This window comes from Crocodylus siamensis, chromosome 9, assembly GCF_052110815.1.
Source record: "Crocodylus siamensis isolate JL-2025a chromosome 9, ASM5211081v1, whole genome shotgun sequence".
Lineage (NCBI taxonomy): Eukaryota > Metazoa > Chordata > Crocodylia > Crocodylidae > Crocodylus > Crocodylus siamensis.
Window position 1 is genome coordinate 3,667,780 of NC_143403.1, and position 23,677 is coordinate 3,691,456.

Consider the following 23,677-nt stretch of genomic DNA (forward strand, 5'->3'; position numbering starts at 1 on the left):
TTGCAGAGAACTCAGAAAGACCACAAAAAGGCAGAATGTTTTTCACTTCATGGATTCCCTGGCTATATCCAGACAAGTGTGGCCAGGCAGTATGTGGTACCACAGATCCATCTGCAGCACCACGCACTGCACATTCAGGCATTTCCTACATTGCTTTGACCCTGGGAGTTCCCAGAGTCAAAAAAACCTGCGTGGGAAAAATGGGGCAATGCACATGGCTGCAGCGTGTGCTAACCAAAACCGAAGCCTGGCTCACCAGAGCTATGCTCCGTCTGCTGGCCAGCTTCAAGTTGCAGGAGTGCCATGGGCCCCAGGACCTCCAGCCCCCCAGGATGTCAGGTAAGGCTGCTGGGGCCAGCTGGCCCCAGCCTCCCATAACCCATCCGGAATAACCTGCTGCGTGCCAGAGGGTGTGTGGCATGGAAAACTGGAGACAGGCAGCAGTGGCACAAGGTGTACCACTGCTTCTTGTCCCCAGGAAACCAAATGTCTGCACTCGTCTGGATGTGGCCTCTGGATCTATCATATGTCATGTTTGCACGCCAAACAGTGTTAACATTTCAAAGGTGCCATCCAAGGATCTCAAGGCACCTACCTCAGTGCCATGGCACCCTGTTTGAGAACCACTGATTTTTATATGGTCATTCCTCTTGTATCTGAACAGAATGCTGAATCTGCCCGTTTAATTCCTTTGAAGCCCCTTTTTGTGTAAAGGGAAAAACTTTGAATGTAAGCAGATGCCTAGCTATATAAGTCATTTCAAATGAAATTGAAATTGTTGTGTGCTTTACATCTGGAAAGTGTCTACTGATATTCCTCTTTTTGCCTAGATAAAGCAGTTTGCTGATTTCTTTAGACTGGATTCTGATATCGTTACATGTAGAGAATAGCACTTAAATGACTTGTTAAATTCACATGCATTAGGGGTATCAGAATCTGGCCCCCTCAAGTTGAGAGGACATCGGAGCTCAAAATGAAACTTCCACTTGTAGTGAATATGTGAACTTGAACATTACATTTCCTACAAAGATCTCTTCTGAAATAGGCTAGACAGGGATTGAGCTTTTTCCGTGGCTGACAACACACATCTGTTTTGGGGCCATCTAGAAATCTGAACTTTCAGATCTCCATCTGCGTTAGATTTTTCTTTTGTGTTGAGTGATGAGACTTTAGCATGGCCTGTATTTTAATGCAGTTTAAACGTAGAATGGCTGGATCCATGCACAGCTAAACTTGGGGGCATTTTTCACAGAAATTGGCTCCTTGCCTTTTGTTGATACACAGATGTAACTTTTGAACTGGGATTTATAGGCTACTGGTTGTTTTGTTTTTCACTGAAATGGGGACTGTTGACAGGGAGCATTCTCTCTGGGATGAAAAAGTGTAGATTGAGTCAGCCTCCCTCTTAGAAAACAGAACCAAGTTTCCTGATATTCAGAAGCATTTCTTTTTGGGATAGTAAATATCACATGACTTGGAAAGAATCAAGATAAATGTAATGTGCACTGTGTAACTGAACATCACTTATCCAAGAAGAAGATACTTAATTTATCAAGTTTTACATTTCTGCTTTCCTTTAGATTACGCTCAGATGTTTTCACTGGGGTGGACTGTATGATTGGAGATGAAGAGTCTCTTTCTTTTAACTGTATGTACAAAAATATGCAGTTACTGAAATTGTATGCAAATCATGCATATGTGCATACAGTCACAATAATTGCACAAGAACATTTTTGAAAATTAAGAATTTAAATGCTCATTAGAGAAAGCCACTACTTATCATTTCTTTCTCAAGATAAAGCAAGTAATTGGGCAAGCCAAGTACTGTATGTACTTCCACACCTAATTTGTACGCATGTTTCCCATAGTTGTATGCAAATAGCTATTTTGATGCACTTACAAATAAATTAGCCAAATTGTGTACACAAATGTGGTCATTGTATTCTTCAAATTAAGGCCTCAGCCCTGCAGATACTTAAGTACATGCTTAAATTTTTTCACAGGAACTAGTTGCACAGCAGTCATTCCTTTTTGCTGCTGGAGGAAGACATGTCCACCCACCGTTGCTTTAATGAAGCCAAGGGGGGTACGCCATGACCAGTAGGAAGTACAGGGGCAGGGGTGGCACGTACTATATCCTGTCCATGTGGTATGATATTTGGTTTGGACTTGGGCAAGCTACCGACAGCATGGCAGTCTTTGCTATGAAGCCTCACTATAGTGGGGCACCCCTGGTCCAGCCCTACACAGCAGCTGGCAGAGCAGGGGCAGGATGACACCCTTAAAAAGATCCCATTTTAGAATCACTGACCTACACAGGTGGAAAAATGCTTCTTCTCCACCCCCTTAAAAAAGAAGGGCATACAAAATCACTGCCTGGACATATTTATTGTATTGCTGTAGGAATGATCCTCAACCCCCCACCTTTGGAGAGTAGCTGTAATATAGCAAAGATCCATGATTCATCTCTTGTAGTATTAGCCTTAATTAATCAGTTAGGACTCCTGAAGCCTGCCTTGAGCTTGCAGCACTACTCAGTTGTGCCATTGCAACCCTCCCTGCCCCACTCCTTTTTGGCCCGCCACATTTAGCTCCGTGACCAAGAGGAGTGCATATTCCAAGGAACGGCACCTGTTTAGTGTGTTGGCATGTCTGTTCTTAGGCTAAGCAGAGTGTAAGGAGTTGATCTACAATATGTCTAAGACAGCCGCTTCTTTTAAATAATTTATTCCGTACAACTTTAGGGGTTTTTTTAGCATTTAGGAAGATGCAGGGGAACTGTCTGTTCAGTGGATTAGACTGTCAAATTTACCGTGGTAAAACAGTCCAACATGTTCGGTATACAAACACAGTATATGTAGTAAGGGAGGGGGAAGGGATTTGGTTTTGGTTTTCTAATTCTGAAAACAGCTGAATGACTTTCATCTTGGTTTTAGATATCCTTGTCCAAATGAGTCATTTCCCACCTTCAGCGCAAACAGTGGTGTGTGGGGTTTTGTTTCCTCCCCCTACAACAGATCTATAATGAAATCCTGGAACAGTTAGTTAGCTGGACCAGTTTTTTGGGGCAGATAAAATGCTGAGAATACCGTTCACCTCTTTTGAATTCATACCTTGTTTTAATTTTTAACTTTTAAGAGGTAAAATACATGGGCATGCGTTTTATTTTATTTTTTAAATCTAGACCCTGTATTGGAGAAACATGAAAGGGTTATCTAATCTGCAAGTGAAATGAGCCAAACTGAGGAAGTAGCAGGAACTTGCAGAATAGTAGCATACTGAATGGAGGCGAGGGATAGAACACATAAATATTGAACTTTTCCATATGTCACCAAAAATAAATTAGGCACGTGGGGGGGGGGTTAAAGCTGCCCCTCCAGAAGGAATTGCGCAATGGAGCTTTGTAGACTTTGGCATATTATTTAAAAATTAAACAAGGATTATAGTGGCATCAAAAATCCCATTTTATTTGGACTAATATTGGTATTAAAAACAACTCTATAAATTGGAAGAATTTTGCATGTGTAGTTGCAAAGAAAAATGATAGCTTTTGTTATCATGCCTCAGATATGAGCGTTCCTGGCTGGGATGGTTTGGACTGCATCTGTTTCCACCTACTAAGTTGTTGCCCTGCAAATATGGGCTGCAGAGGTGACCAGAAGACCAGCCATTCTTCAGCTGAACACTTTTTTGGTTACAATTTATGTACTGATTTATTTTTGCCACTTGGGTTTCCTTTCTAAGGCTGTGTCTGCGTTATAGAGTTTAGCTGGCATCACTTGTGTTGGCAAGGCAAAGGACATGAAAAGATCTCGCCCCGTAATGTAGCTCTGCTGACAAAACCCTGCAATGTGGCTGCAGGTCAGTCTGCAGAAAAGGGCTTGTGCTAACAGGGCTTCTGCCATTCAAGGGGACCCCTTAATGTTGTAGAGGAAGTGGGGTTGCCTGTATGTCCCTGGTCAGCTTAATATGATGATACCAATGATCTTAACCTTGAATAAATCTGAAATCCTGTTAAGTTCCCAAGAAAACAGTATTCTCCCTTGGCTGTTTTGTATCTAGTGAAGGGATTGTTCCTTCCAGGGGTCCTAACACCCAGGGAAGTCCTCTGTAAAATGATGGAGCCGTCACCAACAATTTTGGCATGGTTTTTTTACAACTGATTTTCTACCCTTTCACGTTGCTAAATACATAATTGAGTGCCTTGCCGAGGCATAGCAAGTGCACCAGTCTTCATCTGACAGGATGCGAGCCTGGATGTACTAGACTGAACAATAGTCCTCATGAAATTTTAACAGTCTTTCCACGCAAGGAGCATCTTCAGAGATCTCACTGCTGTCTCAGGCCTTTCAACAGCAATCCTGCTCTGCAGTCCTTCGCAGAGGGTTAAGCTGTACTTAACTTATGACCTGGGATACTTTTCTCAGCAAGAAACAGACCTTGCACTTGCCTAGAGGTTGCAGGATCAATTGATGTAATGTCCCTCTTGTAGGATTATGGCTTAGACAGCAACCCCTTTGTCTGGGAAAGCAGGTTATTCCTCTGGAAGTATGTGATGGGATTTGTCAGAAGGTTGCCTGGTAATGTATGTCGCTCACTGCTAACAGTGGGAAATGGTCATCCTTATGTGACAAACCAATGCGTTGAGTAATTAACTGTCAGCCTTCTTTTTCCTTTTATTCTCATGCATTGCCTGGCTTTTGATATGTAATGCCTATCTGCACTTTGGGGTCCCCCCCACTTCCTCCTGATATATGGATATAAATCATTGTGGCTAGAAACAGTCATTTTTTTTCTGTGAACAATATGCAGGTATAATTTTGTCAGCTTGTTACATAAATTGTAACTTCTTTTACTACATTTATAAAGTGTATCAAGTACACCTTCCCTTTTTACTTAGTTGTTCTTTTCTCTATAAATGATCCTCTATAATTATGAACTTTCCCCACCCCATTAGAACACCTTTATTTAAAATTTCCTGTGTTCAGACTCTGGCCCATTGCAAAATAGACTGGATTGGTCCTACTTTAAAATGACTGAGTGTTTAATATGTGGTCAAAGAACCCAAGGTGTTTTTCTTGCTGATTGTTACATGGAGCAAAGTTTAAGTCTAAAGGTTTCTGTGTCATCCTTTTAATATTTAATGATTCAGAACCTGGTAGGTCATAAGTTTGAAAGTTCAGCTGAGTATTTCTAAACATAGGGCTTCAGGGATACTCTTCAAACACAATGTTCCCAGGAGGAAGCCCCACGGCAGACCTACAGCGCCAGCTATCTCTTTGCTATCTTGGCAGATCTCGGTGTAAAGTCCATATTAAAATTACTTTTTCGAATTGCATAAAAGAAATTATGGTGTATAGCCTTAGTTATAAGTTTCACAGTGAGCATTTTGTTTTCTCATCTCATTAATTTATCAAATACAAGGAAGCTGCTATAAACTGCTTTGTAAATGAGGCAAGTCTCTAAAGGGCTGAACAGGCGCACGTACACACACACACACGCGCACACACACACACGTACGTACGTACACACACACATGTACGTACACACTCTTAAATTCTCTTCAGGCTCTCTTAGTATTAAAGCATTCTGCAATTTGAGAGGTAGAGAGCAAGTGAAATGAAACCTAGATGTGTATCTAGCTGGGGTATTGTAGGCCCAGCACTCTTTCCTGCTTATGCAGGGGGTCGGACTCGATGATCTATTGAGGTCCCTTCCGACCCTAGCATCTATGAATCTATGAATCTAATGGTAACTGCATTGCAAAGCACTCAAAGTTGCAGCAGTAACAGATGAAGATATGTATTCGGCTTTCATAATTCCATTGCTCATTCCAGTTTTAATGGAAGTTGCACTGCTCAGCTACTCGGGTCCAGATCATAAATGATTGAGAGAGAGAGTGTCCCTGCATCATTTTAAGATGAGGTTCTTTGGGTAAATGTGGTATCTTGTATTTGACCAACTAAATAGTTGAAAAAATTGCTCTTTGTAAGTTTTCAGGTACAAACACCCTTCTTCGGGCACATTTTAAAGCATTTTAGTGGAGCGGTGAAGTAGGATACAAGAATTGCAGAGACCCTGAAAACCAAGAAACATTTTATTTAAAAAACCCTAACCAGTTTGTTTTGTTTTGTTTTTGAAGAACTACTTCATCATGACTTTTTCCTTTTGCTTAATAGCAAACGTCATCTAGGAATGTGTTTTATTAGCTGCTTTTGACAAGAACATTTTTAAACAAGCATTTAATTGGCTGTACTTTTTATTTGAATGTTTCGTGTGCTCGTATAACTATGCAAACAATCTTCATGAGTGAAATCCATAACTTTTTTTAAGACTAGAAGCAATCAATCATGCTGATGTAGTCTGATCCCCTGCCTAAAGCAAGCTTTACATTTTTCACCTGTGATTTTTGGTGGGGGGAGGGGGCATGTCTTAAAACTGGCCTGCAGCACTTTTCAGCTTCGTTTTGGGTACCAAATGCATCCAGCCTCGTGTCAACACAGTCCCTGTCATGGGGACCTCACCATCTAAGTTTTGCATTTGCACAGCAGTTCATAGGAACATACACCTACATACCACATACAGAAGCTGAATCTGTATGCAGACTGTGATCAAAAACATCCCTCTGCATAAATAAAAAATGCAATAAAAGCCTTCTTCTTTGGTTTCTTACTGAAAGGTTTTCACACCTGTTCTCATAAATGAGGTTTTTTGGGTATGACTTTACTCAGCTGCTCAGCACCTTGGCTTTGCAATGCCAGATTTCCATCCCCTGTTTGTTGCCGTGTCACTCTTCCATTTAACCTTTGTTTCTGTACAAAAATGTCTCGGAGACCTTCATCTCTAGCCAAGCTTTGATTACAGGAAATCAGTCCTGAAAAGAGCATCAGCTTGGGTAAGTCCTTTATGAAATCAAGAAAAAGAAAAACTATGCCACTGCAACTTCTTCTGAAAATTCTCAAAATTAAATTTAAAAGAAGACATTTCTCATGTGTAGGCAATTCTTAACATTAGTAAGAACTGGTGTTTAACCCTTGTTGACATGCACTGAATGTTTAAGAAGGTGTGATGACTATGGTTTCGAAAATCAACTACTTTAATATTAGGAACTTATGGATTGATATACTGGGCCATCTGTCTAGTTCTTTTACCGGTGGTTAACAATAGCTAGTATCTTTGTAACTACCCTTTCTCCCTCCTTAACGTTCAAAGTGGCATATTAAAGAGAAAATATTTTTCATAGAGTGATTCAAATGAATGGGAAGGGTTTTTTTTGAGGGTTTGTTTTTTGGGGGGGTTTTTGTCACCAGCCTTGGTGGCTGTTTCATTACCCCAGTTCCACCAATAAAACCAATTACTGTGAGGTAGGTCCAAGTTTCGTAGTTTCTAGGGTCAGAAGGGACCTGAGTAGATCATCTAGTCCGACCCCCTGCCATGGCAGGAAAGATTACTGGGGTCAAATGACCCCACCAAGGTGTTCATCTAACCTCCTCTACTACAAGTCTGGTCTTTCTTTTTATGTACTGGTTGCCATTTGTGACCTTTTAGGGTGATTTTCATTGCTGCTACGGCCTCCCCAAGTGCATAGATCTGACCTCAAGCCATTATTCATTTAATTTTTAAAGCACATTTAAATCAATATATGACAGCCATATCAATTTGACATATTGCTGTAGGTTGAGGAGGATTTCTGTCAAGCTATTGGATGAAGGTTTTAATTCTATTATGTCTGTAGTAAAGTCTTGAGAGCCTAGGTATAAATGAGATGGCTGGTAGGGACGTGGAGAGGGCTTGGATGGCCAGGCCAAGTCAGGAGATGCTGCAAGATTAAGAATAGTGAAAGAAAGGATACACGTTTTCCTGTCTTGCATGTGTGCTGAGATCTGGGGGTAACTTGTGGCGGTATGGGGACCTAGGACCCTTTGTTACTTTGGAGAATCCCTTGCTTGTCTGGAAAGAGGCATGATGGAGCTGTGTACTAAGCGCCCAGTACCAAGACCTGGGTGAGAAGAGCTGGGAACTTGAAAATGGGAGATAAAAACGCCTAATGAGATAAATGGAGCAATTCACACCAAGCAGATCTATGGTTTCAAATGATCTTCATCTCCATGAGGTGCTGACATTCATCTGAGGACCATCATACTGAGGTGAATGTGGGTCGCTTCACAAAAGTGCTCAGAAACCCATGTCTTCACTTTCATTGCTGTGAAATATAGTGTGCCTCAGAGGAGGGGCTGGGCAAAGTTCATGATTTAGATTTTGGGTCATTTGAGGTAGGAGTCCCCAAGAGACAGCCCCAAACATTTTTTTTTTTAAGGTTGGCTATTATAAATGATGGCTTTGTTCAGGCTTCAGAGGCTATCTCCTGCTACTTACCACACCTAGTGCACAACACTCAACCCCTTCAGGGAAGCAGCTTAGAGCACTGTATTAGAACTGAGCTGAGTATGGGATATGTAGAGACCTGGCTTCTCTAGGTGTGCCTGTTTCACAACTGCCCCATCTAATCTGAGACCAGTCTGAGCCCCTTTCATTTTCAGATGTGAGAGCAAGAGTCTGAGGAGGCCTGCCTTTTAGGGGCTTGAACTCCTGTCTCTGTTCCCTAACTCGGAGTGATGTAGAGCAGTGATTTTCAACATATGGTCTGTGGACTGTCTCTAAGGGGTCTGTAGAAGATAAGTTTAATCAGTCAAAAGGATGTGAATACCCACACTTACAATTCAGAGGGGTCCGTACCCCCATTCAGTATTTTTTTAGGAGTCTTCAAATGAAAAACACTGATGTAGAGTACTTCTGGTTCTAGAGTTCTGGGATATCTGGGTCTCTAAAAAGTTTTTCCAAATGGCTTAACAGGAAAGGAAGGGTGAACTGGAAATATTGGTGGAGGGCTCCATGTTGCAGGGGATGATGGAGCTGAACACTGGAGAAGGAGAAAGACTCAGCAGTGGTCTCACTTGCTTCAAGTTGCAATAACCACCCCGTAATAAAACTGTCAGGATTTTAAGATCAAAATGGTGTCTGTTTTCTCTCTTTGGTCCTCTTAGCAGCTATGCACGCTGAACATTTCAGTGCATGGCATAATACTCTTCACTCTAATGAAGTGAACGGGAGGTAGAAGTAGCACCTAAGAATCGCACAACACTAGGGGCCTTTGCCTACCCACTCAGCCTGCTTGGCTGTAAGCCCACGTATTAAAATACAACTTCGTGCATGATCATTATCCCTGCAAGAAGCTTTTCTCTTTCCTTTAAAAACAGACAAAAATTCCTTGTGCATACAGAGGGAAGTGTGCCCTTCCAGGGTGTTGAGTTCAGCAAAGCAGGAAAAGTTTTGCAAAGCAGGAAATAAGGTATTTCAGATTCAGGACTGAAAACTAAGCACCAGAGAATTAAGGTGCGTAAGCATGTACCTTAAATCTGCCCTCTGAGTAACAGCACATGTCCCTGTAACACACAGTTTCTTGCTATACCCATTGAACTGCACGGAAGAGAAGCCATCTGTACCTGCCCTAGAGCCAAACACTTCCCCTGCTTCACAGTATCAAATGCTGCATCTCCTGTGACCCCTCACCCTTCCTTCACCTCTTTTCCATGCCTTTTATCCTTCTATGTAAATCACCAGCTCACATGCTACTTTCAATCTGACCATATTTGAAGGCTGTACTCATTTCCCGCTTAAATGCTGGCAGCTCCCAAGCCAGTGAGACCTGTGGGCAGAGCTGTCCGGGGGGTGGGAGGAGGGCAAATCAGGACAACTGCCCCAGGCCCCGCGCTTTGGGGAGCCTTGCAGAGCCAGGTGAAAGCCTGTGGCTGCCATGGTTGAAGTTTAGCCCACCTTCCCGCCTGGTGTGTTGGGCATCTCTTTGCCTGTTCCAGCCAGACGTTCCTGCCACCACACCTCCCGCCACGTCAGATGTGCCGGGGCTCTCGCTGCCTGGCGTAAGTGTGCCGTGGGACGGGGAGGAAGGCCCCCACTTAGGCTGCTTTGCCCCAGGCCACGCACCCTGCTGGGAGCATCTCTGCCTGTGGGCCCTGCTCTTGAAACTAACACAGCTTACAAACTGCAGCTCTAACATGAGGCATACGGGCTCTCCCAGAATACATGGATGCCTCATTTCTTTGATCATACACTAGATGTCCAAGGGGCACAGCCTTTCCAAATGATCTACACTTCTCTGATCAGTCACTCAACAGTGCAGTACTGAACATTGAATGCAGGGGAAGCACATGCGTTCATACCTAGGCTGATGTTTCCCATAGGCTATTTTCAGCCCCAGGGAGCAGAGTTAAGGTGGGGTGGATATATAGCATATCTCTGTTCTTGGGATTCATTTAATCATAGAATCAAAGGACTGGAAGGGACCTGTAAGATCGAGTCTGGTCCCCTGCCATGGGCAGGAGGTTATTGGGTTCAAATGAGCTCAACGAGGTGCTTGCCCAGTCTCATCTTGAGCCAGGATGGTGATTGTGCCACCTGTGCTGGGAGCATATTCCAGATTCTAGGTACCCTAGCGGAAAAGAAGTTTTTCCTAATGTCCAACCTAATTTTTTCCTCAATTAGCTTGTGCCCATAGGTCCTGATCCTCTCTGGGGGTGCCTTTCTGACGAGTTGCTCCCCTAGATTTTGGTGTTCATCCTTGACATACTTGTAGGTAATACCTTACCTTCATATATCCAGGAGGTAGGTGCTACCTATATTTAAAGTGCCTTGCTTCCATATATCCAGGTTTTCAGCTGTCTGAGGTTTGCTGATCTTTGGTAGGGCCTAGCAAGCTCCAAAGAACCTTAATTCTGTCCTGATAAAGCTTTTTGTCATTGAACCCTTTTTAGTGAAGTTGCCCAGAGTCAACTCTGAATAATAGCCCAGGATTTTTGAATAAATATGGCCCACCTTCTATGTTCTACCCAATTCTTTGGCAGTTTGTTAGGGAATAAATTTAAGATTTGTTCCTGCTGTTTGATTGATAACAGTTTTTCCTTCATGACTCTTTTGGATGCTAGCTCTCTTTGAACAGAGCTAGCCTTCATAGCAAATTTAGAAAGATTATTTAATAATGTGGATCTTTAAGATAAATAATAACCACACATGTTGGTAAGAATGGAAGACCTCTGATGTAGTTATCAGAGTGGATGACTGTCACAAGAGCTCTGGGCTCTTTGTTTAGCCCTGTGACATTTTTAATTCCATTAGCTAATTGAAAGGAGATTACTTGAATGTTAATATCCCAGTAGGAAAACTCTGAAGATGCTGGTGATGGGTATATTTTAGAAACATTACTCTTGCATATAAAGCAATACATATGCTCTTGAAAAAGACTAAATATTAGAAAACTCTATGAAGTTGTCAGTAAAGCAGAAACCTTTTTATATAGCACACCTATTTAATTGGGATGATTTCCAGAGGATAAGTTAACTGCAGAGTATTTCATTAAAACAATGGCTAAATAGCATAACTGATTAATTTAAACCACACACCTTGTTTAAAATTGACCTCATCATCATAAATCATAACATAATAGTGATATTTGTTAACATAAATTTTCCACTATCGAGCCTCTTTTGTTTGTTTTGGGCATCCTCTTTGTCATGTAGCAATACTCTAAATTTATAAAATGTTAATTGCTCTGTAAGAAGCTTATTTTAAAGCAGTTTGCGCAATTTAAAATCTCTCTCGCTCAGGAAAAGGTACCGTTCCTTTGAGAACCTGTGCAGTCTCTTAGTCTCGATTCTGATGTGAGTTTCCCAGTTGACTTCATTAGTGGGAACAGGATGAGATATTGTGCTATTTTTGTTATTTTATTAGAGTCTATTCTTTTTTCCCCCCTCACAAAATAACAAATCAAGATCTTGTAGCAGTAGCTGAATATGGCCCATCTCAACTGCTGAAATAAATTACAGTTGTCTAGGATTTTTCCCCCCTAAACACATGGTAGCTTGCAGATGACAGCCACCATCTTTTTAAAAAAACTGGTGGATGCTTTGGGTTCATCTCGACCAGGTAAAAGATTAAAATAGCCACTTGCCTTGCTTTAATTCCAGGCCACATTTAATCTACAGTAGTTCTGTCCTCTTGTGAATCAAAATTCTTTTAATAAACCAAATTGAAATAAAATATGAACCCATTTTCAAACATTTTTCAGTCTTCAAAGGTGTAGAGACATACTCCCATGGAATAATGACTGGTATTCCTTGAAGGTCCTTATAGCAAGCACAAGCTCTCAGGTCTTTCATAGATCAGCAAATGGAATTCCACAGATGCAAGAGGAGGAGGTCTCTAAGACTTAGTCTACAATAGGATGGTCTGTCTGCAGAATAAGTCTTGCCAGCAAAACCCTGAGCGCAGCTACACTCAAAGCTCCTCAGTGGTGGAAGAACCTGAATTTTCATCCAGCAGAGTTTCTGTTGCCACCCAGCTTGAGGTGCATGTAGGTGTTCAACTCTTTCTGCCAGCTTTAGCAGGCACTTCAGCATCTTTTACCATCCAAGGATGTTCTTATGTTTTGCCAGCATTGCTGCTGCATTGTAGCCACGTGAAGCTGTCAAGTACATGTCCTTCCACACACATTTGGACAGCCTTGATATAGCAGGTGCTATGTGGTACCAGAACTTCTGCTGTCAGAACCGAGCATAGACAAGGTCTAAATAGTTGAGATGTAAACTGTTGGTGTCTTCAAAACCAACAGTACCCAATAATGTATTTTCAGGTGGCCAAATTAATGAGTTGCAGGCCATGATTGTTTCAGCCGGGAAGGACAGAGGAATGAGCTGCAAGTAAATGCTAGAAGAGCACTGCTTGAAATCCTACTTGAGAAAAATTTTAAAAATAACAATTTTTTGTAGCCAGATGCAGTTTTACTGTTCAGGTGCTTTGCACTGCAAATTTTTGACCTAGGATTTACATAGGAAACATACTATCAGGTCCTACTAGTGACACAACATGCAGTTTTGTTTGCCAGAGGCAAGGTAGTAGGGATTTGGGAGGTGGATTTTGTCTATAATCTACAAGCATTGCATCCTCTGCAGCCTCATCTGTTTAGACTCAGAATCCCAGGAACCGTTTTACTTTGTTTTGGTTCAGTTTAATTGTTATCGCTTTTGAATGACTAAGCTAACTTAAATATCCTTTTTATGAAAAATCCTCTGTCTATGAGTATGCATATGTCTGTATGCCTAGTCAGCAAGCAGTGGAAATTGCTGGAGAGATTGCAAAGTGGTGAAATTAACTTCATAAAAGTCAAGATGGTAAAACCAGTACTTTTTACTTATCTGGAAATGTGAGTTAGGTTTCCATGGATCTAATATATCAAATATCTGAAGCTCGGAGTTACTGTAAATGTTTGTGTGTGACAGGCAGAGATGGTAGTAATGTGAGTTGCCTAACACTTTCCATTATAAGACTCTGTTGTCAATTAATTATAATGTAGTTGAACTTTAATTATTCAAGTAGAAAATTTCCAATTGTAGCTGAAATCAGCAAGAGCTCTGCTTGGGACTTAAGAAGTCCCTAAATGTTAAGTGCTCTGTCACTCTTAAATTAGTGGATAGTTTTAACAGATTTGGCTTTAATCACTCTGTGCCTCAGTTTTCCATCTTCAAAACAGAAGATTTCATTTGCCAGCATTACAGGGACGTGGCAAAATTAAGCTGATGTTTTTTAAGCATAAGAAATGACGTATTTTATGTTCACCGCAACTTTTCAGTGGTGTGCAGAAACAAAGGTCTGGGCAGGTCTGCATTGAAAAATAAGAACTGAGAGACGTCTCAAAGAACTCTCCATTTATTGAGCATCATCCCTCCTGCACACTGAATGGGAGAAACTTATTTTTGTGTTCCCCTTTGCTGCTGTACATCCAGTGTTCTCCAAATGGATTTTGGTGTCAGATGAGAATAATGAATTTTCTCTGTTTAGAAACATCCTTCTTATTCTTCTTTCTTCCTTACTTTTAACAGTGAATGTTGAAAAGGTGGAACTAAAGGGACTGGCACACAAGAAAAATGAAAGAAATGAATATTCTTTTGAGGTAAGTTTTGAGGATTTTTTTTTTCCTTATGGAGTGAGAGAGGAGACAAAAATATTTGCTGCATAAAGAAATCAGAACACTGAAAGGGAGCATTCACACCCAATGGACAGAGGACCCAGTGGGTGCATCTACACAAGATGCTAAATGTGCAGTAGACTAATCCTACTGCACATTAGTGTGTCACAGCAAAAGCCATGCTAATGTGGAGTAGAATTAATCTGCTGCACATTAGTGTCACAAAAAAACACATGCTGTGCATTCGGTTAGTACCTGTTGTTACAAATACTAAACTTGATGTGTAGTAACCACGGCACATTAATGAACATGTAGACACACCCAGTTATCAGTAAATGGGTGTTTCTAGTGGAGTGCCTCAAGGACGAGTGTTAGGCCTGATCTGGAAGCAAATATAGGAAACAACTCCTGATACAACTTCTGAGTGGTCTAAAGATTGACAAAGTGGGCACTAAAGATGAGGATGAGTCAGGACACAGTGATCAGGAGAGATTGGTAAGCTGTGCCCCTTCAAACAAAATGCAGTTGAACACATCCAAAAGTAGAGTTAGACATTCAGAAACAAGGAAGGCAGGCCATGCCTACAGAGTGGGGTATAGTTGCAGGGGTGAGGGGACCTGTAACCTGAAAAGCAGTCACTGTGAAGAGCACTTAGGGTTCATGGTAAATGAACCAGTGAGCCCAAGCTTCCAGTGTGATGCAGTGGCAGAGGCTACTGCAGTCCTATGCGTAGACAGGTTAATAGAATAAAAGTTGAGAGGTTATTTGACCTTTCTGCCTGGGATTGGTGAGACTGATAGTGGAAACTTGCATCTGGTTCTGTTTGTTTCTTCAAATGAATGTTGAGAAATTGGAGCAGGTGCAGAAAAGGACCATAAAAATTAATCAGAGACTGGAGGAACAGCATTTTGATGGGAGAGATTTAAAGAGCCCAATCTGGTTAGTTTATCAAAAAAGAAAATTGATGGATGACACATACAGTGTGTTAGCAGTTTCGTGAAGAGAACAAATATAGTTCTACAGGGCTCTAGATAAAAAAGACATTACAAGAAGAGGGGCTGGAAACTGAAACCACACACATTCAGATGGGAAAAAGGGGCATTTTTAACAGTGAAGGTGGTTAACCACAAAATGCAAGAGGAAAGTGTGAACTCTCCACCTCCTTGCAGCTTTGTGAGGTTCTGTTTGCCATGCAATGAAGTTATCTTTGTTCAAACTGTCTCCAGGCCATAGTCTGGGAGGACTTGTATTAGAGTGCAAGGCCAATGTCCAAGTTCTGCTAGTGGCGAGAAGTTTTCTGCAGTCTAGTTCAGGGATGTGTGTTCTCCAATTCCTAACACAATACTATAGAGATTTTGCTGGTTTATAAAACAAAGACGCAAATCTGCTCAGGTCCCTTCCAACCCTACAAACTATGAAACTATAAAATCTTAGAAGATGGTAAAGAAAAGAAAATTTGAGAGAAAAAAGACTGCAAAATTTTAATTAAAATAACACTGACAAAAACATTGAGTTAAACATTAAAACTATTTTTAATTAAAATAACACTGACAAAAACTTTGAGTTAAACATTAAAACTATCACACAAGAGATGGTAGCATCAACAGAACTTGGTCTCCAGATGTGTAAGACACAGACTTTGGCACAACTAAGTATAATAGAAACTGTCCTGAACTTGGCGAATCCCATAAATGTCTCAAATGATATCAGAATTTGAGGGCATTTTTTTACGCATTTAAGAGAAGCAAGGTTTTTTTCAGTAATATCTTTTACTGGACCTCTGGCTATCACTTGTCTCTCTTATCTGTCACCTCTCTCAGCTATTCAGTTGGCCCAATAGAAATTATTACCAAAGAAATCTTGCTCCTCACATGTTCCCTGGACTATCACAGCTATCACAGCACTACAACCTTACTACAATATGTGTATTTTTAAGTGCTTGTCCACTGAAGAGTTTTCTGAATATCACTTATTAACCAGTGCCATATATGTGAAGGGTGTTCTCCCTTCAAATGTCAGGTATAGTAATCAGAACTTCATAGGGAATAATTAATAGAAATGTGATTTCCATTCAACACCATGTTGAGTGCAGTGTAGTTAAGTCAGTACATTGTACTTCATAGGGTTAAAACTTGATTGCTCCACATGCTGTTTTGAGACAATGGGGACAGGAAGCAAGTCTGACCAAACTGTTTGAAGGTTTCTTAACTACTTGTCCTCGCAGTCGTCAGTGCATGCAACAGCCTCGAAAATGCTGAAAATTATAAGAAGTTATCAAAACATAAAGCTATTTGAACAGATGTCAGCTGTTTGTATTATAAAACCGGAAAGAAAAAGATTCGCCTCTTTTTATATTTTGTAAAACAGCTCATGAAATTTGTAAGAAACTTATTAATGTAGCATGGGAGAAAGAAAAAACAGATGCTTTGTAGAACTAATCACTGCTTGGGCTCCTTATTCTTTTTTGTCTCTTGCTTGCTTGCTTGCTTTCTTGGTTTTGGTGCAACAACTCTGGGAAGAGGAAATTCCTCAATTATGTAATGTATTTTGAAATACTCTTCTCTTACCAGTATGTTTGGCACCATTCTGACGGCTGGAAAAGCTTTGTGTGTGTTTTCAGTTGTCATTGAAACTAGTGTCAGATGAGAAGATTGCTTCCTGGTTTTTAAAAACACAAAGAGAAGCTTTTCCCACATTTTAATGTTGAAGATTCACCTACTTTCCAAACACCTCAGACATTTCAGATCAGGGGATCTTTATGTTCAACAGTGAAATCCAGTCTTTGTGCTTCTTTGGCTCAGTTAAACCAGTCAGCTACCAACAGATGAATGCCTATGTACTTTTTGTGGGTAAAAAATGTAATGACTTGTTCTACAAAAACAAGCTGGAAGAAAGGCTAATCTCTTTGCTTTTCTAGAACATACACTAGACATTATCTAAAGAGGGTGGATAGAAAAATAAGGGCAGGTTTCATTGTTCACACTCTCCTGTCTGCCCCCATGGGAAGTTTTGTTCAGATCCTCATCTTCGCATTACATATGGAGTTGATTATTTATAAATAGGCCCTGTTCTGCTATGGTTTGCTGTTCATATTGTGCCTAAATTGTACAAACCAGCTGTTTCAGTTAACAATAGGAAGAAAATCTTTTCTCCAGCAGTGAACAATCTGAGTGTTAATGTTAACTTTTCCTGAAGCTGGCAATGGCTATACAAAATATAAAATACATTTTTAAGAACTCTTAATAGCTTTATAATGGCAGTGAATGGGAGTCAAGGAATGGAAAAGGGTACTTGCAGCCATGTCCAGAGTAGAAAATGAACAGTAGGAGTGTCACTGTGAAAAATGTTCACCATGTCTGTGCCACACATGAAGACAGTCCAAGCTTTCATCACCACAGCAGGCAAACTAACACCCCTGCTTGTTTCTGAGTCCAAACTAACTGGAGTTCTGCGTACTATTACTAAACCACTGCTTTTCCGCTTCTTAAGGTCTTGTGGTCTGATTCTTCGGTGACGTTGGTAACCAAATCTTCTGCTGAAGTGACTGAATTTATTTCAAAGGTAAAGGACTCCAAAAGTACTTTCACTTAAAAATGCTGGAAAGGTTTGGTCCTGTACATGAGTTTATTCAATGACATTTTGGAAGTGCTGCCAGTAAAAACAAATAGATTGAACATATAACTCGTAAACATATAACTCATAAGCTGCCATTCCTTGTTCTTCAAATGGCAAGTAACACATCTTCATTCTTGCTTCTCCAATTTTTAATATCCTTCACCTTTAGCTGTCTCAGCTGTACCCAGAAGAAAACTTGGAAAAATTCATTCCTTGCCTAGCTGGTCCAGATTCATTTTACCTAGACCGGAACCACATGGACCTGGAATCGGACCTTAGGTAGGTTTCTACAACCTGGTTTTTGCTTGTTGCTTGGCTCCTTCTCCACATGGTAAAAAAAGAAACAAGAAGTGAAAACATATACATATTTTAAGCTACTTTGTAGAATCACACTTTCAGTTCTTTAAATATGATTGTCTGTATCGTGCTAATTTCAGTTCACAAAAGTTTTGCAGAGATGGGTCTTTTGTTTGGGAGTGACATGGTCACACTTCTGTGTTAAATTTCTGGAAGAATTAGAAGCATGTGGGGCTCTGCGTTAGAAACAATGGACTGACTAAGATGTTTAGACACTAATGTCTCTATCTAGACTAGATACTAAGCACTGTTTAAAAATACGGTAGTTAACACTTGTTAGTATACTTCCTAAACACTTCTTTTTACTAGTTAAGATATACATAGCATTCCTGTCACTGGTGGAGCTGCATGGGTGGATACTATTTTTCCAGAGTAAGAGACAGAAAATACATGGTTAGACTGTCATGGTAAATAGTGTCATTATTTTAAATAATCCCTCCTATATTTTAATGGTCACATTTAATTGATATGACTAAGGTGGAGTAACGGAGATGTCACATCTTTGTCACTGCTGTTGTTCAGCTAGCAAATTTTCTGCTAATCAGTATTAAGAGCAGCAGCCTATATTTATGTAGCAATGGTTGTATCTTTGTGACAGAGAAAAATAACTTAATTCTAAAATGCTAAATGCATGACCTAGAGAGCTAGTGAGATCTCCATCGCTGGAAGTTTTTAAGTGCAGGTTGAATAAATATTTGCCTGGAATGGTTTAGACAGGGCTGATTCTGCCTTCAGCAATGGGTTGGACTAGCTGACCCCTCAAGCTTCCTTCCAATCCTGTTTTTATGATTCTGTGACAAATTACAAATACCAAAGTGTATTGTTTGCAATTCCCACATTAGTGACTTTTCTCATGTCTCAGCTTGCTGTTAAATATGAAAATGAACAGTGAACTTTCAAGGTGGAAGCTGGAAGCATATATCTTATATGTGTAACTGAACTAACTTTTGACCCAACATTTTTTTAGAAGTTAAAAATATGAAGAGACAGTCCAAATTTTTTTGCTTGTTCTTCCCTTTAATGACTTATTGGATACTTTCAAAATACACAAATTTGGCTGATGCAAGAAGCCAAGCATATTAGTTAGCTTAATTAGAAAAACTCCAGTAATGGTCATATAACGTATGTTTATGCATTATATAATCCTAAAAGATTGCCAGCTTTATTTCCTGAGAGAGACACCAGTAAAAGAGAACACGTGACACCAGTTTTACAGCCTTTCTTTCCCATGCTGCCAAATGCTACGCCTCCTGTTTATCTGAAAGTCTGAACAATACTAGACAACTACATATTGTGGGCTTTAATTTCATGGTTTTAAGAGGAAGTGTTCAAGTTTATTCTTGCACATTGTCAGATAACTGCTTACTGTTCTAACCTCTTGTATTTATAAGTTTATCAACTCAGACTTTAATATATTAACTGGAATAGAGACAGCATAAAGGAACAGAATTGATTCATTTTGTTGGAAAAAGAGGTATATGCAGATTCCAGGTCCAGTTTATTTCAGGATTTTCTAGTATTCCTACTTTTAGCAAGGGGGAGAGGGATTTCTGATTGCTTTTTCCATTTTATAATCACATTTAGAATTTTATTTATAGGCTACCGTCTTTATTTCGTAGTCAGTTTCAGAACAAACATGATACAGGTTTGGGTGTTTTTGTTTTGTTTTTTTGATTAAAATCTAGGTATTTGGCATCATTACCTTCCCATGTGTTGAAAAATGACCATGTCAAAAAATTCTTCAGCACTTCATCTCTTTCCCAACAACTTCAAAATTCAAGTGAGTTTAAACCAAGAATTTAAAATGCATATATTATTGATGTAAATCAAGTAAATTGATGCCAATCAAACCTTGATTTCCCTGATTTTAGGTCCTGGCAACCCCTCCCTTTATAAAGTAGGCACTACGCTGGGTGCATCTGGAAGGTGAGATCCTTGATTTATATGTATTATGGAATTGTAACATTCCTTCACTTAGTTCTTTCTCTGTCCTTAAGAAGATTTTATGTATCTGGTTGAGCACCCTCACCCATATTCAAATGCAGAACTCTCAGCACTGGATCCTGAAAGATGTTGTTTCTTGGCCTTGTCTACCCAGAAGATTCTAGGGAATTTGGGTACCGTGGCACAGTTCTAACAGTATTATCAATTGTGGGAGTATGATCGACCCACTGGCATTTTTACATTGCATGCTTAAAAAAAAGTGAAGGGGTCAGATAGCATTCTTTGCGGTGAGAGAGACAGCAGCTGAATTTCTTTATCTTATTAAAGAGAAGACAAAGAGGCTATTTGAGCACAAGCTGTAGATACCTACCCAGGGAGCAAGAGTTTGATCACAGCCTGTTCCATTTAACAGATAGGCTCCAATGGTTGAATGTTGAATTAGACAAACTCAGCTAAGAAATAAGGCATATTCTTTTAACAGTGAGGATATTTAACCATTGGAACAACCCTTCAGTGATCATGGTAGAGCCTCTATCCATCTTAAATCAAGATTGGATGTCAGTCTACAAGACATGCCCAAGCTCATAAAAGAATTAATTCAGAGAAATCCTAGGGGCCTGTGCTACACAGCAGGTTAGACAAGATGATCACAGTGGTCCCTTCTGTGAATCCGAGAATACCTGGTCTGAGCAGGGTTTTCCAGCATGGTCAGGCTATAACAACTAGCTTCCATCCATGGTTGGAGAGTCCTGTATGATCACTGATTTAGTCATAATTGTCTGACTGTTACCTTGTGTTCTGCTGCATGGGATGTATTCATCTGTTGCTTGTCCTTTACATATATGATGAGTGCTGTCAGCCATGTCACGTCTTTACACGTGTGTACAGCGTCCAACACACTGGGATATCCCAAGCTAGCAGAGCCCAGCTGATTTGATCCTACAGGCCAAAGCTTGGACCATGGCGCTTTATGTGGGCTAGATATATCCACCTCCAGCAGCAGGACAGCAGCTCGGTGGCAGAGCTGGCAGACCCCCTGCATTGGTGCAGCTCCGGGACCCAGGGGGTGAACGTTGCTACCACTTGCCCCCTTTTGCCCTGCTGCCAGTTTTAATTGCCAGTGATGACTGAAGATCCTGAATGCAGTGGCGGGCAAGAGGTTGGGGGGAGCAAAGCAGTAGCAGGATTCACCCCCTGGGTTCTGGATCCATGCCAGTGCAGTGGCTCTAGCAGCTGTGATGACAAGCCCCATGGGCTGAAGTTTAAATACTCACAGGCAACCAGTTGGGCAGCCTTTCCTAAGCTATACCAGAATCAAGGTAGTAAATAATAATAGATGCAGCCGTAATTAAATAGTCACATCTTCCATAGCATAAATAGGTTTTTGTTAAAGGCCTGTTAGAGGTGTGGAATCACTGGGGGGCGGGGTTTCCCTCTTTGCTACATTAAAATAGCTCCCTGCAGGGTAGTGTTTCTCAAGCTGTGAGGCTGGTTTTCCTGGCGAAAAGATGTACACTTCTTCTTCCCAGGGAGTTTGAAGCCAGCCATGAGAAGTGAAGGAAAGAAATATTCCTGTCCTTTGCTTAGGACTTTACAATCCAGTAATGAGTTTTTTAATACTTGACAGGGGGTTCTTGTTTTCTTCAACTGAAAGTGGAAATACAGAGAAAAAATAATTTAAAAAAACCTCTGTTCCTCACGCCTAAAAACTATCCCACAGTTTATATAGTATATTAATAGCCCTTTGCCATCCTTGCTGAACCCACTTCTGAAAGAATTAAGAGAAGAATGCAATATTTATTTTCTCTGAGGAGAAAGGGGAGAAAAGCTGTGCCAGAGTTGAAAACTTTGTTTTAACATTTGACATAAACTCCGCTGCTTTCATTGTTTTACCAGCGGAGGATTCCAGAGACATAAGTCTGTAACTTGGGCCCACCACCCTGGTTATTCGACCACAAAACTTGCCCTTTATTTTATTGGTGGGTGCATATGGCCACACTAACTGAACTTGGCATGACAGTAATTCATTGTGCTGAATCAAATTACTTTTCTGTTTTGCAGACCTGTATGTGGAGTAGCTGGCATTCAGTCTTCTCAGAATCACGTACAGCATTCAGCTGCTACTTCCGTTGCACTATCCCACTGCTCTCATTCAGGGAGTACTGGTCCATCATTGTCCTACCGTTCACAGATGGACACCTCTTCACCCATGTTAATGTCTTCCAGTCCGCAGGCCCCCCAGCCCCAGGAGCAAAATGGGATTTTAGACTGGCTCAGGAAACTACGGTTGCACAAGTACTATCCTGTCTTCAAACAACTCACAATGGAGAAGGTAGGTTGGTAGATTCAGTAGGACAACAGCATGTGTTTTTTAAAAATTGATGTGTCCTGGAGCATGTAGATAAGAGAAGTGGTAAAACATCTGCATTTAGAATTCCTTGTTGTTTGCAGCTCGAACTGGGCAAGGTATTTGGAGGAATAATTTATTTGATGAAATTTGGCCTGTAGACTTAGATAACTTGATTGTTCAGAATTCTTTGGACACATGAAAATCTGGCTTATTTACAAACCATATACTTTTTTCTGCTTATGCTTTGCTGTACAATAGGTCACCTAGGCCACAGTGTATTACTTTTACTTCTGGATTGGTTGACCTCTTATTTGTACAAGCTTTGCTTATTAGATACATTTTAGGACAGATTCATGAACATTTCTTACCTGAGCCTTTATGCGTGTATGTCTGCATGCATGTTTGGCACCTTCATTTTCCACAAATGTTCTTTGGAACAAAAAAATTGGTCCTTTGGATGTTCAAGTAAAAATGGTCATGAATGACACTGAAGTGCATGGATTTTTAATTGAATATGTGGACTGATTCATGATACTTACCAAGCAGTATCTGACACAAGCATGTAAAATTAACCTCCTCCTCCTTCTGCTGTATTTTAATCTTGAACGCCCTCTGGTGGATTAAATTCAGATTTTAATTCTTTGAAGTCATGGCTCTGAATTTCAGTGATTTTTGCCTCTACCCCATGTTGTGAAAGATATTAATTGAATAAGCATAGTTTGAGGCTGCAATCTTCTTACGTCATTGTTCTCATTCAGAAATGGAAAATCTGTAATGTCAAAACTGCATATTTTAATGTGGTGAGTTTTTCTTTTCAAACAAGTACTCTGCTTATCTTGGTTTGTATAGTCTGTTAAAAAATATTTGCAGTAGATTTGGAACTATGATGAACTCTGCTCTAGATGTGAGAGTCAATTGATTTCTGTATTAAATGGCAAAGTCAGGAAAACTCGGTTACAGTTTAATTTTGAATAACCAGTGGATTTATCTCTTGTGTACTGAGACTCAGCAGGAATCAGAATAATGTTTCAGCAGCAGAAGAGTATCGGCATAAATCAAAACCTTTTTTGACAAGTGATAAGTGAAACGAATGGAGCAAAACCTGCCCCAGTCTCCAATGAATCCATCTCTCACTACTAGGGAGGGGAGCCCTGCCTTCCCACAGGCAAGAGGTGGGGAGTAGAAGGGTGGAGATGATCCCTTGCATGATAGATATTAGTTGTTACAACTGCTCTTCCTTGGGTTACCAGGAGAGCCAGGTGCATCAAGTACTCACAGGAAAGAGGAGTGCCAGGAATTTGTGTTCTTAATTTGCCCTTTATCTTTCCCCCAGGTTGGCAAATTGCTTGTACCTAATTTTCAAGTTCCCAAACCAT

The 23,677-nt window shown here is 40.5% G+C and overlaps 1 protein-coding gene across 3 annotated transcripts in view; it reads left to right on the top strand.

The window, feature by feature from the left end:
* ZCCHC14 (zinc finger CCHC-type containing 14) overlaps nucleotides 1–23,677 on the top strand; it is a 72,038-nt gene that overhangs the window by 38,146 nt on the left and 10,215 nt on the right. For 2 of the 3 annotated variants that reach the window (XM_090062217.1, XM_090062219.1), the window contains exons 3-8: nucleotides 13,950–14,020; nucleotides 17,525–17,596; nucleotides 17,820–17,929; nucleotides 19,693–19,787; nucleotides 19,879–19,933; nucleotides 22,013–22,283. In XM_090062217.1, the coding sequence (XP_089918343.1) occupies nucleotides 13,950–14,020; nucleotides 17,525–17,596; nucleotides 17,820–17,929; nucleotides 19,693–19,787; nucleotides 19,879–19,933; nucleotides 22,013–22,283 (674 nt within the window). The remainder of the gene's footprint in view (nucleotides 1–13,949; nucleotides 14,021–17,524; nucleotides 17,597–17,819; nucleotides 17,930–19,692; nucleotides 19,788–19,878; nucleotides 19,934–22,012; nucleotides 22,284–23,677) is intronic. The other variant, XM_090062220.1, reaches the window with a different exon arrangement.